Source organism: Pipistrellus kuhlii, unplaced genomic scaffold, assembly GCF_014108245.1.
Source record: "Pipistrellus kuhlii isolate mPipKuh1 unplaced genomic scaffold, mPipKuh1.p scaffold_m20_p_1, whole genome shotgun sequence".
NCBI lineage: Eukaryota > Metazoa > Chordata > Mammalia > Chiroptera > Vespertilionidae > Pipistrellus > Pipistrellus kuhlii.
Genome location: NW_023425404.1, coordinates 20,484,454 through 20,498,810, shown reverse-complemented (window position 1 = coordinate 20,498,810; position 14,357 = coordinate 20,484,454). Strand labels below are relative to the sequence as shown.

The following is a 14,357-nucleotide window of genomic DNA, read 5'->3' as shown; positions in this document are numbered from 1 at the left end:
CGTTCCTTCTCTTTTTTTACAGTTAGGACTGACAGCAAGAGAAACCATTCACAACAAATATGTCCTAGAGAAGGTATAACACCCAGACCACCAGACAATTGGTACAGTGCCCATGAACACACATAAAGCAACAAAACAAAAGTAATTTTAAAATATGAATGTACATGTACAGAGTAAAGATAAAATATGGTGAAGATATTCATTAGAGTTGCTTGGGAATACTGTAAGAAGGCTTCCTGTAAGAAGTATGTTCCAGAAAATTGGATATTATATGATAGATAATGAAGAGGCAGCCTAAGGAACTGAACTAAAAATAGAAAGCAAAAAATATATATATAATTATATCAGCAAAGAAACTAGTAGACGTGTGGATAACACTAAATAAATGCTGTAATTAAATAAGACAATATTATAATAACTAAAAAGAGAAAGTTAAAAACAATGTAGAACCAAAGTACAAAACAATGATAATTTTAAAGATGAGAAAATGAACAGAGGTCCTTGACTTATTGAGGAGAAGAGAAAAGACAACAATAAGTCAAATATTGATGTGAAAATACTAATCCTGATGTTAAGAGTAATTAATTAGAAAAACTTCCAAACCAGTGGGGAGACCCAGAAGATTAAATAAAACTTTAATCAACCCAAAAGATAGAAGAAAAGTACAATCAAAAACCCAGAGAAAAGCAAAGAAAAAGCAGTTTAAAATGGAAAATAATATATCCTATAAGTAAATTAAAGTGTAATTCATCTCAGTAAATTTACATAGATAAAATTTGTCAATTAGGAAGATGTTCAAAACTATACACTGTTCCTGAAAAATACAGCTACAGTATAATAATCCAGAATGATAAAAAGTTAAAGGATAAGAATATATATCAAATTGAATTTAGCTTTAATAGTATCAACCAATAGACCTTAAGCAAAAAAAGAAAAGGGAAAAAAATTATTAGGTACAAAGAAACTTAGAAAATAATATTAAGGATACCTCCCAGAACATATAGCAAAAAGATAAAATATTGAGAAATAGGAAAGGGGAACAAAAAGCAAGGAAATTAGAGGACTAGTAGTCCAGTAGGTATAATATCCAAATAAAAGGAATGCTGGAAGAAAAAAATAAACCTGAGAAAAATGGGGAGAAGGTGAAGAACATAAGAAAAAATCAAGACATGCTCTTTCCAGATTGAAAAGGCCACCCAGTCAGTGCTCAAGAAAAACTGATAAAAATGGACCCACACTAAGGCATTTCATGAGTAAGTTACAGACCTCTGGGACAGAAAAGATACACCAAACTTTTAGAAACAGAAAATAGGTCACGTGTAAAGGATCAGAAATCACAATGGCTTTGAGTTGCTTAACAGAATTATTAGAAGGTAGACTGCAGTGGCATTATGACTTTCAAAATTCTGAAGAGAAATTATTTCTAGCCTGGAATATTATAACTAGCCAAACTGTCAATATGATGGGAGGGTAGAAAGAAGAGATATTTGCTCAAGAAAATGATGTTGATAGAATATTGTTTTCATTATTATAATAAGGAGAGATTTCAACAATTGATAGATAAGTGACAAACAAATGATAAAAACAGACAGTTAGCAACTCTCAGGAAAATGGAAAGTACAAAAAGGAAAAATAACCAGAGCATTATAGCTGAAATTTAGCTATAAGTAGCATATTTGTAGTCTTAATGATATAAACACCTAATATTTATTGAGCCAAATGGGTAAATCTATATTGTGAGAAAGGGGTGATGGAAATAGTGCAAGTATACAGTGAGGATTGGGGGTGGGGGGAAGGAGAGGGAGATTAAAACCTCAAATTCCATAGTGAGAAGTCGAAGCCAAGACCTAAAACTGAAAAGCCAAGAGGTAGGTACATAATCCTACTGTTTGGTGACATGGAAGCAAATAATAAAAGAATCCTCCAAACAACTTAAAGTGGCTTTCTCTAGCTTCTGCTCTTTTATAAAAACAAATATTGCCAATTATTCTTCATAGAGGTCATACCAATTTATACTCCCCAGAGCAATGTATGGGCATGCCCACACCATCACTTTATCATCTCAGGTCCCCTGGGAGTGATGCCAAGTCAGGGTTAGAGGTGCATGGATCTCACTGAAATTAATTCCTGGCAAGGATAAAGGGGGAAGGGAGGACCACAGTGCAGTTCTGACACCTGGACAAAGGGGATGAATGATTGGGTAGCAACAGCCTCAGACTACTGTACCCATAAAGGGGAAGTCCGGAGCAAAAACTGCTCAATAGGGAGTTCTACAATGATCAGGAATAGATGAGTTATAATATTACCCCCACGCTTAATCACTGGGGAAATTCCTAGCCTTGGGAAAATGTGGCTGCAGGGTGTGAACCACCAGAGAACAGAAAATGCAGTGGCTGTCCTCAACTGTGCTCAGTGGTGTGTTGGTAAATGATGAATAACTGGTTCTACAGCAAGTTAAAAAAAAGTTCTGTATTTGTAGCATTGCAGCTTTCTGGGCGTAAATACTCCACTCTGGGCAGTTTCCAGCCACCAGAGTTTCAGTGTGATGACTCACCGAATGCTGAGTTTGAAAGCTGCTAACACCTGGCTTTCCCAAACCAGAGCCGGATCCAGCAGGACACCAGCTGTGCTCCACGCAGCAGTTTTCCTGCAGGGAGATCTGAGCAGTGCACCTTCTTAGGCACAGTACTCACCAGCCTCAGCCTCCTCATATGTTAGCAGCCACTTGATCTTAACAACGTGATTACTAAAAATAGTATGTCAGTGGTATTTATCGTTTTACTTTATTTTCCTTCATATGAATGAGGCTGAAGACCTTCTGATGTATTTATGTATTATACCAAATTTATAATTTATTATGTAATGTATTTAATGTATTTTCTTTCCGATGAATTGAGTCAACCCTTTGATTATTTTATTGAAATATTTATGTCTATGTCCTAAATAATTGAAAACTGAATGTATTAATTTTAATGTATTAATCCATTTAGTAAGATTAATATAAATTCTGTTTATTATCCCCTTATCACAAGATTAACTTTTCAAAATCAGTTCCTCACAACCCTTTTCAGAAGGTAAATAGGAAAGAAATAAATGCATTTTTAATTGCTCGATATAGGTAAAATCCCTAATTAGGAAATAAATTACTATGATTCCCTTTTCACCATAATTTTTAAACTAACAATTACATGTACAGTATCAAAATATAATGTCTATATGTAACATTCAGGCAAATAGGTTTTTAAATATACTTAAAGTTGATTGAAAATAGAAAATGTTATGGGGAGGAAAGTCACTGTTTCAATCTACCTCCCAACACACATAGAACAACAACAGCAACAACAACATAGTGGAGAGTTTTCCACTTGATAGTCTTCAAGGACAGACTAGAATCTTCAGGGAAATTAAATTTGAGATATCATTATGAACACATTTTAATAACAGATACATTTTATATTGGCTCATTTATATATTATTAGTTGAGATGACTGGTTGCATTGCATCAGCTTGGTGTACCACGTTGAAATGATCCACTATTAAATTAGAGGCCAAGAAATTCCAGATGAAATCGTTTTAAAATATACCTGTTTTAAGTATTTTTGTTGTGTGGATAATACTGAATTAGCAGAATCTCCAATTAGACAAGATATCAGAAGACATCTAATACAGTCTCTCACTAAAAATAAACTTAGATACATTTACAGTAGAAGCTATAAATAAACCAAAAAGGCAAAAATTCAAGAACTGCCTTGCCACACAAGTTTTCTTCTTATGTTAATCCAACCACTGCTACTATATACATGGTAACAAAAGAACTATGGATGTATGGGGCTTTAAAATGCTACAGTTTTCTAAAGTAAATACATGTATTTAATTAACTTTCAATCAATTATCTAGCTCTTGAACTGTATTTGCCTCCAATGTTGCTGTTTTTCTTCTGCTCCACCTCTTCCAACCACAGCCTCCAATTCTCCCAACCACAACTTCCAACCACAGCCATTTTCCTAGTTGTTAGTCTTTTCGACCAGAAATCAGGTGGGAAAAGAAGGTAAAAATTAATTGATAGCTAAAAATAAGTTTTTATTATCTACAAGTTCCTTTTATCCTAATTTTCTCAAAACATGATCCACAGTGCTGAGAGAGAGAAACTTACCTCATCCACGTTTTCAAAGGCATTGATGATGTCATAAGGTAAACAAGACAACAGATCGATCACAAACCATGTTTTTAAGTAGTTCATCCTTATCAGCTTGGGGTCAGAAATGACCTCTCCACCAGGTCCCACAAAGGTCGTGTGAAAATTTAAAACAATATCAACCAAAAAAATAACGTCCACCACACTGTCCAGCACCAACCAGGCTATGTTGTTCTGCTTCGTTTTGAAGGAAACATTGTACGGAACCATAATGGCGGTGTAGAAGGTAAGAATTAAAATCACCCAATCCCAAGTAGTTTTAAAAGCACAATAGTGTAAAATGATGTGTGGTGGCGTCTTTGGCGCTTCTTGCTTATACTGAGGAAGGATATCTGATCCCAGCTGAAGAACCTAAAAGAGAGAAAATGCACATATAAATAATGTGGACATCTTTGCACAGTCGGTAACGAATTCAAACTGACTGGCAGCCAAACCACAGCCCATTTTCATGACTTCTGGTTTCAAGGCCAGTCACACCCTATAATTCCATCCCCTTCTTCTCCTGAGATTTACCAAAGTTTATTCAAAGGAATTCATCCCAAGTCCAATCCTTCTACCAAAGTTGACCTGACTGCTGCTCCATCCGGCTTTTTCGCCAGTGGCCAATTATTGGTGGATAAATTTGGGCACCATATACAGAGGGTAAGAGACTGAATAAAGAGGCAGACCACTCCAGATGGTAGGTGACAGTTTTAATAAGCAAGGGAACTTCTGCACAAGGCTCATCTTGGGTGCCTGCAGATGAGTAGATCTCTACACATACCTACCAGAATCTTAAAAGTTTACATGTAGACCTGCACTGGGCTCAGTCATGCATGCTGTACTGATGGTCTTAACACAGAACTCTCTCAAGATTATGTCCTTGAAAATGGCTCCCACTGTGGGAAGGGTGGACAATGCATACATTCCAAGGACGGGGGGGCAGGGGGGAGAGACCAATTGCCCAGGTCCAGCTCAAGGGTCAAACAGCGATCACTTCCTCTCAATGGCCTCCTCCAACACCAACAATGACCCATGGCACTGCTGGACATCCACTTCTGGGAGTGCCTTCTGTACACTCACTTGGCAAGCATGCCTGGAATCACATGTGTCTCACTGACTATCCAACAGTTATTTGGGTGACTCACTGTTATTCATTCTTCACACATCTTAAGCACCTCAGGGAGCATAACTTTAATTCTGATGGCCTTGCTGAGTCCTATGTTGGTGATGTTGTTGAGGGGGACCCAGCAAGTGCCCTAATGACTGGCACAGTGATATCAGGGTTAAAAATGTTATAGCCTACCTTTTCCTTTTCTCCCTTAAATCAAGACTTAAAAGAATACTGTGTTTCCTATCCAGATATAAATTTCCTTTAGGAAAAGAAAGCTAAATATTCAAGTTTGCTTCTTCATACCTTTTTGACAGATGAAAATTTATTCAGAGCAAGGTTATATGAACCTTGACTTACTTTACTTTGATTAGGCCTAAGTAAAGACACACACAAAAAAGCAAAGGACAGACCAAAAATAGAGGTCTGGGCAGCCTTGGGCATGGGAACAGGATTTAACATTGCTCTCCAGAACCTGGAATTTGGAAATTGTGAAAAGAAGTTGAAGCTCATTTCTTCCTTCTACTATTAATAGAAATTCAAATATCCCATAGAGCTCTAACAGTGTTGTGGGCCCTACATGCTTTGCTAACAGACAGACAAATCCACCCTGCTCGGTACCCAGGAATAGTGTAGGATGTCTCCTCTAGAGATGGAATGGGATCACTCCTAAGTTCAGTATTCCTTAAATCTGGTTACAAACTAGACATCTGGAGAAATTTAAAAGCACAGTATACTCATACCTAGATCCCAACCCAGAAAATAATTGTTAATCTTGCATGGGTTTTCAGAACCTTTCCAGGTGATTATAATTTACAGTCCAAAGTAAACCATTATCTTCTATTTCTTTAGACATTCAGAACCCCATTCTTCAGACAGTGACTTGCATATATAAAGTTATTCCAAAATACTATGAAGATATAGAAGAGGAGAAAAAAGAAGAGGGAGAGGAAAAAGATAATGGCAACATCAACTAAAGTGTTATGTGCTTTAAGCTTTGATCTTTTTCACGTACAGAGCACTGCTTTAATCTTAACTCCCTTACTGGGGCTTTTTTATAAACCAGTTCAGTAACAACTCTTTATTTTCATTTGTACTTTCCTAAATACGCCTTAGGTGGAGGGTAGATAAAATAAAGTTTTCTGGTATATTTTTGTGCCAATACAGATACATTTTTTCTCTCTGAATACCTGAGAGTATTGACTCTTACTGTGTCAGGACCATGGACAGTGGTGTGTTTGCCTCTACCCAGTATAAAAGGGAGAAGCTGAAGCCAATCAACAGGATGTCAGAGCTTGTAGAAAATTGGTGTATTGCCTACAGCAGTGTTTCTCAAACTTCTCTCATGATGAGAATCACCTGGTGGAGTTGTTATATATATATATATATATATATATATATATATATATATATATATATATATATATATATTTTCCCAAAAATTCTAGTTTAGCACTTCTTAGTTGGGATTCAGGAATCTGTATTTTAACAGCTCCACCAGGTGATTCTCATCATGAGAGAAGTTTGGGAAACACTGGCCTACAGGGAGACCAGGATCCCTGAAACTGTAGATCAGTTCCAAATTTAGAGGTCCCAGGGGAGTTAAGACAACATTTAAATGTCTTGGGGAAAGTAAAACAGCTGTTGAAATTCAACAGCAAGTCCAAATACTCTGGTTGAGCAAATTAAAAGATCCTGAGAACACCTGGAAAGACAATATCCTTGTGCTAACTTAGTGCTTGTTCTGGGTCAGTCTTTAGAGATATGACTAAATATACTGAGAACCTTGTATGTTCTCTTAAACCAAGGCTAAGTCCTGACAGAAAGTAGTTTTGTATCTAAATCAGGTTTGTGAATTAGGGATGACTGATAAAGAAACTAACAATAATCAAAAAAGCAAAGCAAAAAAAAAATCAGATAAGAAGAAACCAGAATGAGAGTTCCTCAAAAATAAAAGTAAAAATGATGAGCTGTCAATGGAAGAGAAACTTTCCACTTGATGTAGAGAGGGGGGGGGAGTCATTAGTGATTGGATGTTAATATAGAAAATTTTCCTCTTCATGGTCCCTTTCCTCTGGTTCTTGCCCAATGTGTTAACAAAAAAAAAGGAAAGCTCTAAATAGGGTGTAGTTAAGACCCAGAAAGAATCACAACTATAACAGTCAGCAGTCACAGAAACAAGCTCCTACACTTCAGCTTGATTTATAGAAAGAAACAGATAAGGAAGAAAAAAAAAGTTGCTTCAAAAACAAGTAGTTCTTAGTAACAAACATTATTGAAAAGAAAGTTATATCTAATTATCTACTTTAAATATTGTACCAATTGGATATCATCTTTTTTAAAATATTGTGATGATTATTATTAATTAATACTTAGTGCCAAGTCTTATTTGTTCTTTTATAAACATGTCTGCTCATAAAAGTATGACTCTTTCCCAAAGCTAACAATCTATGTAGAGCATAAAACAATACAAATCCCTCTGTTAGCTAAGGTCTGAGAACAAGGGCAGAACCCTTCAATTCCAAGGAACATACTTACTTCCTAACCCTCTCCAAACCAAACTAATATCTTCAGCTAGTGAAAAAAGTTAGTCCTGTGCACTTCAATTCACCTTTCTTCAGCAGATCAAACTGATGAACACATGCATTTAATTTCTCTTTTCTCAATTATCTCAGAATATTTTGTGAATCCCCAGTAAGTGCTCAGCATAGTTTTGGTACCTTGATCAGCTTTTTGACATCATTCATATCAGAAAGACAGATGAAGATTACAGAAGACATGAGAACAATAAAGCTTTGAGCTGCCTTGGAGTTCTGTGCTCATTCCTTTTCTCTCTGGTTTCAATACACTGACTCTGGGTAACATGGTCTAATCCTTGGCTTTAACAGTCATATCTGTAAAGATGACAGTAAGGCCTTCAATGCAAACACAAATATCCCTCTGGGACCTGACCCTTAAGTCTCCACTCAGATTTCAGGCACTTAAAACTCAATATGTCCAAAACTGAACTCATTATCATTACCTCCAAACCTTATCTTCCTTCTCTTTATATTTACTATTTTATTAACCAACAGCACTCACTCTCTACCTACTTGTCCACACTAAAAACACAGAGTTGACCTGAACTCATCCCCTTATTTCACATTCAATTCTAACCTGTCAACAAACATGTTGACTTTGATCTTGATGTGTCTGCAATCTGCCCACTTCTGCTTCTGTTTCCCTTGATTAAAGTCATGGTCATCCAGCTGAATGTCCACTAGAAACTTTTAACTGGTTTCCCTATAAACTCATTCATCACAGAGCCACTAGGTCAAGTAGGGGTTCTCAAACATTTTTGTGCCAGAGGTCTCTTTGGGCAATCTGGTGAAATCTATGAACCTCTTCTTAGAATAATTTTTTTTTAATTAATGCAATAAAAATATGGGATTACAAAGGAAACCATTGGGACCAATCTCCCATTAAGAAATTTCTCTGAAACATGAACACAATCATGTCACTTCCCTGGCATATGGGATACCAACCACAGCTGTTTCTCTATATGCCACCTTAACCTTTTCTTCCCCACCTAACTTCACCCACATTGAAGTCACTCTCAAAGTCATCATACTATCTCATTTTGAGCCTTTGCATATGCTGGCCTCTCTGGCAAAAATAACCTTCTTTACCTGCTCTTATATTTTTCCTTCAAGATTCACTCATATTTTTCCTTCAAGATTCACTCAATCCGCCGAAACCGGTTTGACTCAGTGGAGAGCATCAGCCTACGGACTGAAAGGTCCCAGGTTTGATTCTGGTCAAGGGCATGTACCTTGGTTGCGGCACATCCACAGTAGGGGATGTGCAACAGGCAGCTGATCAATGACTCTCTCTCATTGATGTTTCTAATTCTCTATCCCTCTCCCTTCCTCTCTGTAAAAAAAAATCAATAAAATATATATTATAAAAAAAAAAAAAGATTCACTCAATCCCGGTACCATCTCACTCAGGTAGCCCTCTCCCCATAATCCTGCACGTGCTCCCACTGCACCTGACATAATATTTATCACATCCTACTACTGGATTCCTTTGTTAGGTTTTTAGTGCCTTTATGATAGAGCCCATTGTTATTTTGTACCTACATCCTTTGCAGAGTGCCAAGTACAGAGCAAACTCTCAATACGTGTGTGCTTCATCCATAAATGGATGAATGCATGTACTCCCTATCTCATTTGCTCAAAGGACTCCTCACACTCCAAAGACATCACCTGAGATGTCATGAACTGCTTTCCAATTTCAAAAGTGGGCAAAAATAAAAAGAAATAATCTGAAATTTCTATAACTCTGTAAGGGAAAAATAAATTATCAGATTAGCATTTGTAAAACAATAGCCAAAAATATCAATACGGAATCATTTGGGAGGGGGGTAATGTACCACCACCACCACCTTGGAAAGCAAAGTTAGTCTCACACTTACTTCAGCTAATCTTGAATGCTTGTGGACCACCTCTGTTTTATTCATTGGCGTGAGCTGCTGCAAAACACTTCGGCTATTTGTCAAAGCCCGTGTCAATCGAGCAAATTTGGTCCAACCTTAAAAGTAAGAAGAGAAAGTCTCATTTTTTCACACAAAATCAACATTCTTGATAATATTCAAATGATCTCAGAAATAACATAACTTCCAAAACTAATTATAAGTATCAACCAAAAGTATTTTATTTATATATAGACTCATCTATATTTCAATTGTGGCTGTAAAATAATAAGTAATTTTTATGTGTGACTTTTGTTTTTAGCTCATATCTATAATACAGTTCCAGTAGCCAACATGGCTATCTATCCACAAAGTTCTGTACCCCCATTGCATTGTATAGGGTTGGTTTTGCTTTGTTGGGAAAAAGTGACAAGAATGTCCTTAGATAATAGTAACTATATGTTGGCAAAATATGTATTCAAATATTTCCTTGTTGTCACTTCTCTTTCTTATATCAACTGAACACTATAATTGCACTGAATATTTTTAGAAACTTCTTATACTTATTGAACTTTCATATTTCTAAGTCAGGTGATGGTATATCCCTTGGTACATCTGAGTACTGGATTAAAAGACCAGTCTATTTTCATACCCTGTGTATAATGTTTAACCAGAAAATATTTTGGAAAAAATATTGAGGATCTACTGAAGGAATAAGTTCAATGACACATAGAAGAATACAAATTATCAAATGGTATGTGTTCCCCCATTTCCTAGGTTTAGGGATTTTATTGTAATCCTCATTCTTAAATAGTCATCATTTTTCTCCAGACCCCTTTACCGGCTGCCTTGCCTCACTTTCAGCAGATTACCTCACCAAATAGGTTACCGAGGAAACAAAAGCTATAAGAAACATGACAGTTTCAGTTCATGTTCCAGTTCCTTCCATCCCTCCACCTCTACACCCACCCATATGACACTGATTCTTGCCTAAACTTTATCATCTCAGAAAATTAGGTATTTGCTCGTTCCTGATCATTCATATGTTCTATTCATGTATATATTAGTGGTTTCTAGATTTTTCACTATCATGAACAATGTCTCAGTAAATTTCCTTAGGCCTATCCTTCTGTGCTCTTGGACACATCTAGAAGTGCCTCTGTTATTAGCTAAATTAGTTCATTTGATCTGTCACCAACCCCCACTGTACAAACTTTGAAAAAGTTGAGCAGCCACACTGTCTAGGTCAGAGGAAAAAAACAACACATCAGCAGTTCTAACTTCTCCCAGAGATACATTTACTGATCTCACCTTTACAGAGACCTAACTGTGTGACTGATTATTCAGCACAGTTCGCTGATGTTACTTAGACGTGGTCGATACAGGATAATGTGAACAGACAGATGAATATGAAGAGCCTAATAGTTGCTCTGTAAGTTGTTCATGGTATTATGAGAACATTTGTTCTCCTAAAAGCTCAGGATGCCAACTCCTTCTTAATAAAACATTAGTTTAGCTCTATTGGGTTGCAATTAACCTCTATGTCATGGACTGCTTAATCTTAAAAATAAAAGGAAGTTGCAGAGGCAGTTAAAACAATCTACTGGACTGCAACATAAGATTATAATCCATAAGAAAAAAAGCTTAGGTAAACAATTATACTCTTGGCCAAAGAGACTACATGGTATAATTACTCATATTTCATCTGTTGTTTCCTCTCTAAAGAAAATCATTGGCTTCCCACAGGGGAAAGTCGCTATTTGTTCCCTTATTTTCATCCTACAGAAAATTTTTTGTCTCAATTATTGGCATTATTGGCACAAAGATGCCATAACTATTTGGCACAGGACATTTCACACTGTAAGTCTCTTGGCAATTTTGGAATCTGTTTGAAAATACTATACAGTATAAATGGGCAGAGATTTGAGCCATCTTTTTTAGAACACATATGGCTAATCAACAGAATGGATTTCTTGGCTGTAATTTTTTCCCTTTTGTATTATTATAAATGATGTATTGAGTAACACTGACTGATTACCTGAGCAACAGTTCCAAGACCTCAATACCAGGAACAAAAAATAACAAAAACACTTTGCCCCCTTGTATTATTTTCAGTAAATTCTGTTGATTCAAAAGAGTACAATTCTGTCAGAACCAATGTATTCTCAACTTGTGTTTTTTTGTTGTTGTTGTTTTTGGTTTGGGTTTGTTTTTGTTGTTTTGTTCTGTTTTGTTTGTTAAAAAGAAGAGCAAAAGGGGATGCCATAAATGTGAAAATTTTGTAGGGAAAAATGGACATCTTTAAACCCAAACAATAAGTTTCCACTGGAAAGAATGAGTCAGCACTGTGCCATAGAGATGACATGGGATTGGAAATCAGTCAGACTTTTGGTGCCAGGACCTTCAACAGTAAAATGAGATAAGAGCAGTAGTTTCCAGAATTATAGAAATGCGTGATAAAAACTATGAAGTTCCTGCCACATGTTAACTGCTTCATCCAAACTGCTTTCCTTCCCTTCCAATGGTTTTTGCTACCATCCATCACAGTATAAAATCAAAGGTATTGCTGACATCACCCAGTGCCGTTCATTTTAAAGGCAAAAATCAACCGAGCATGAAGTTTTGGTGATCATAAAATTCATTTTGAAGAAGAACTACACTCAAATTAGTTGGCTGCTGTCAGTTTACAGTTACTATCCCAGACATATTGAGAAATAAAATTCAGATTTAGCCAGTGTACTCAAGTCTTTCAGCCATAAGTTTCTTGGTAAAAAAAATATATATATCAGAAGTATAAGATTGATGTCAATCCAATCAATTTTGGCAAAACCTCAAGACTTGGGCCCTTTTTCCAATCACTGGCACCTTTTCACAATAAGAAGGTAAAACGTCCTTGCTCTGGGATTTAAAATTGCATTCTGGTTTGCCAGCATGTGGATTCACATGTCTTTCTGCATCCCAAAACACTGTTTCCTATATCCAAGGCAAATGCTCTCAACTATTCTCTTGCAAGCATTCTCAATTCCCTGACCTTCTGATCCTGTTCCCTGATCCCTGAGCTTCCTAATTCTTTTTCCTCTTACTCACCTGACCAAATTCTAACTCTAGTTAAACCCAACTCTTCACCTACTTCTATATCTGTACACCTTTGACCTAACATGGGTGGAGTAAAACACATAACTATGTTCACAGATACTAGTGAAACTCAAGACTACTGGCCTCAAGTAGACATTAATGCTGCTCAGAAAACCTAATAGATTGCTTTTGCCCACTCTCTTCTCCACATGCACAGATTACTATTCATACCTATTCCTCTCTCCTCACACCTTTAACACTTCCTCACCTCCATCCCCATCTTTACTCTCAATTGATAATCATGAATCCTACATTGCTGAGAAAATACAATCAGAAAAAAACTTCCACTTTATACATATGTTTGTCTGTCCCATCTATTAAGATATAAGGGAAGGAATTCTGTATTTCCAGAACCTAGAATAGTGCTTGCCCCATACTGTGTGCTCAACTTGTATTTTGGAGCTTTTTAATGAACAAAATAGATAAAGAAAAGAAAATAGTCCTAGAAGAGTCATGAAAAGGTTCATGTTAACACATTTCGGACCACTAGTTTTATTGCTAGATTTACCCAGTGGGCAGATAAGTTTCTATTGAACAAGTACCAAAAAAACGTTTTACATAAATGCTAAAGGCATTCTTTAAAAATTAAATACCCATTGCATTTTGAAGTTATTTATTACATGTTCTTACAAGTTAATATCTTTTTAAAGAATTCCTGTGATTGGCCACAAGCCTTAGAACAAAAAACACAAGAGTTCTTGTGATTCGTCCACAATATGTTAAGTAACTCTATTTAACCTAAGGCTGAATGAAAAGTAAATCTTATCTTCAACCTCAATTATTTAGCCCCAAATCACTTTGATATTATGGTCTTATCACAAAATCTCATTTTCCAAAAGTTCCATGGTTCCCTTTACTCAACTTAAAAGGTTGAAAGATACAAATTTTTGCCTACATTTAAAAACTTGCTTTCGCATACTGCTAGTTTTATAGCATTGGTAGGATGATTACTTGATGGCATAAATATTTTATCTCTATTGAATCCTTCATATTAAATTTATAACTTGCATGAATAATAGAAAGTTACTCATATACACCATTCATAGTTACCTTGTGCAATAGTTTTTTCAGCAATCTGTTATGTATTTGAAAGGTGTGGCAGAGTCTCAAAATAAACGTCTATTCAAAATAAGCTCTTCCTCTACACTGTAGAGTCTACAGATTCTAGCACTAGAAAGAGATAGTAGGGTCCTTTCCACAATGGAGTCAGATTTTTTTCTATAGAATCTAATTTGCATGTCTAACAAGCTCTTAGTTCAAAATCAAGTGATCTGTGTTATCTGGAGTTTATTCATTTTTTGTAAGAATGGATTATGCATTCTAAGAGATTGTACCTGAAAAAAAAAAAAAAAAAAAAAAAAAAAACTCTGTGATCCTGATGTGCAAATGCAGAGATGAAGGTGGAGGCAGGAAAATGGAGACGCATTAATTTGAAAAATAAAATTCAACCCTTAATATTAATACCCTTTCCCCAATGTCATCAG

The 14,357-nt window shown here is 36.0% G+C and overlaps 1 protein-coding gene across 1 annotated transcript in view; it reads right to left on the bottom strand.

Moving 5' to 3' along the window:
• Positions 1 to 14,357, bottom strand: part of KCNH5 (potassium voltage-gated channel subfamily H member 5) — a 252,358-nt gene that overhangs the window by 196,744 nt on the left and 41,257 nt on the right. The window contains exons 5-6 of the mRNA XM_036434639.2: positions 9,742 to 9,857; positions 4,154 to 4,546 (exon numbers count right to left, since the gene is read on the bottom strand). Coding sequence (XP_036290532.1) covers positions 4,154 to 4,546; positions 9,742 to 9,857 — 509 coding nt within the window. The remainder of the gene's footprint in view (positions 1 to 4,153; positions 4,547 to 9,741; positions 9,858 to 14,357) is intronic.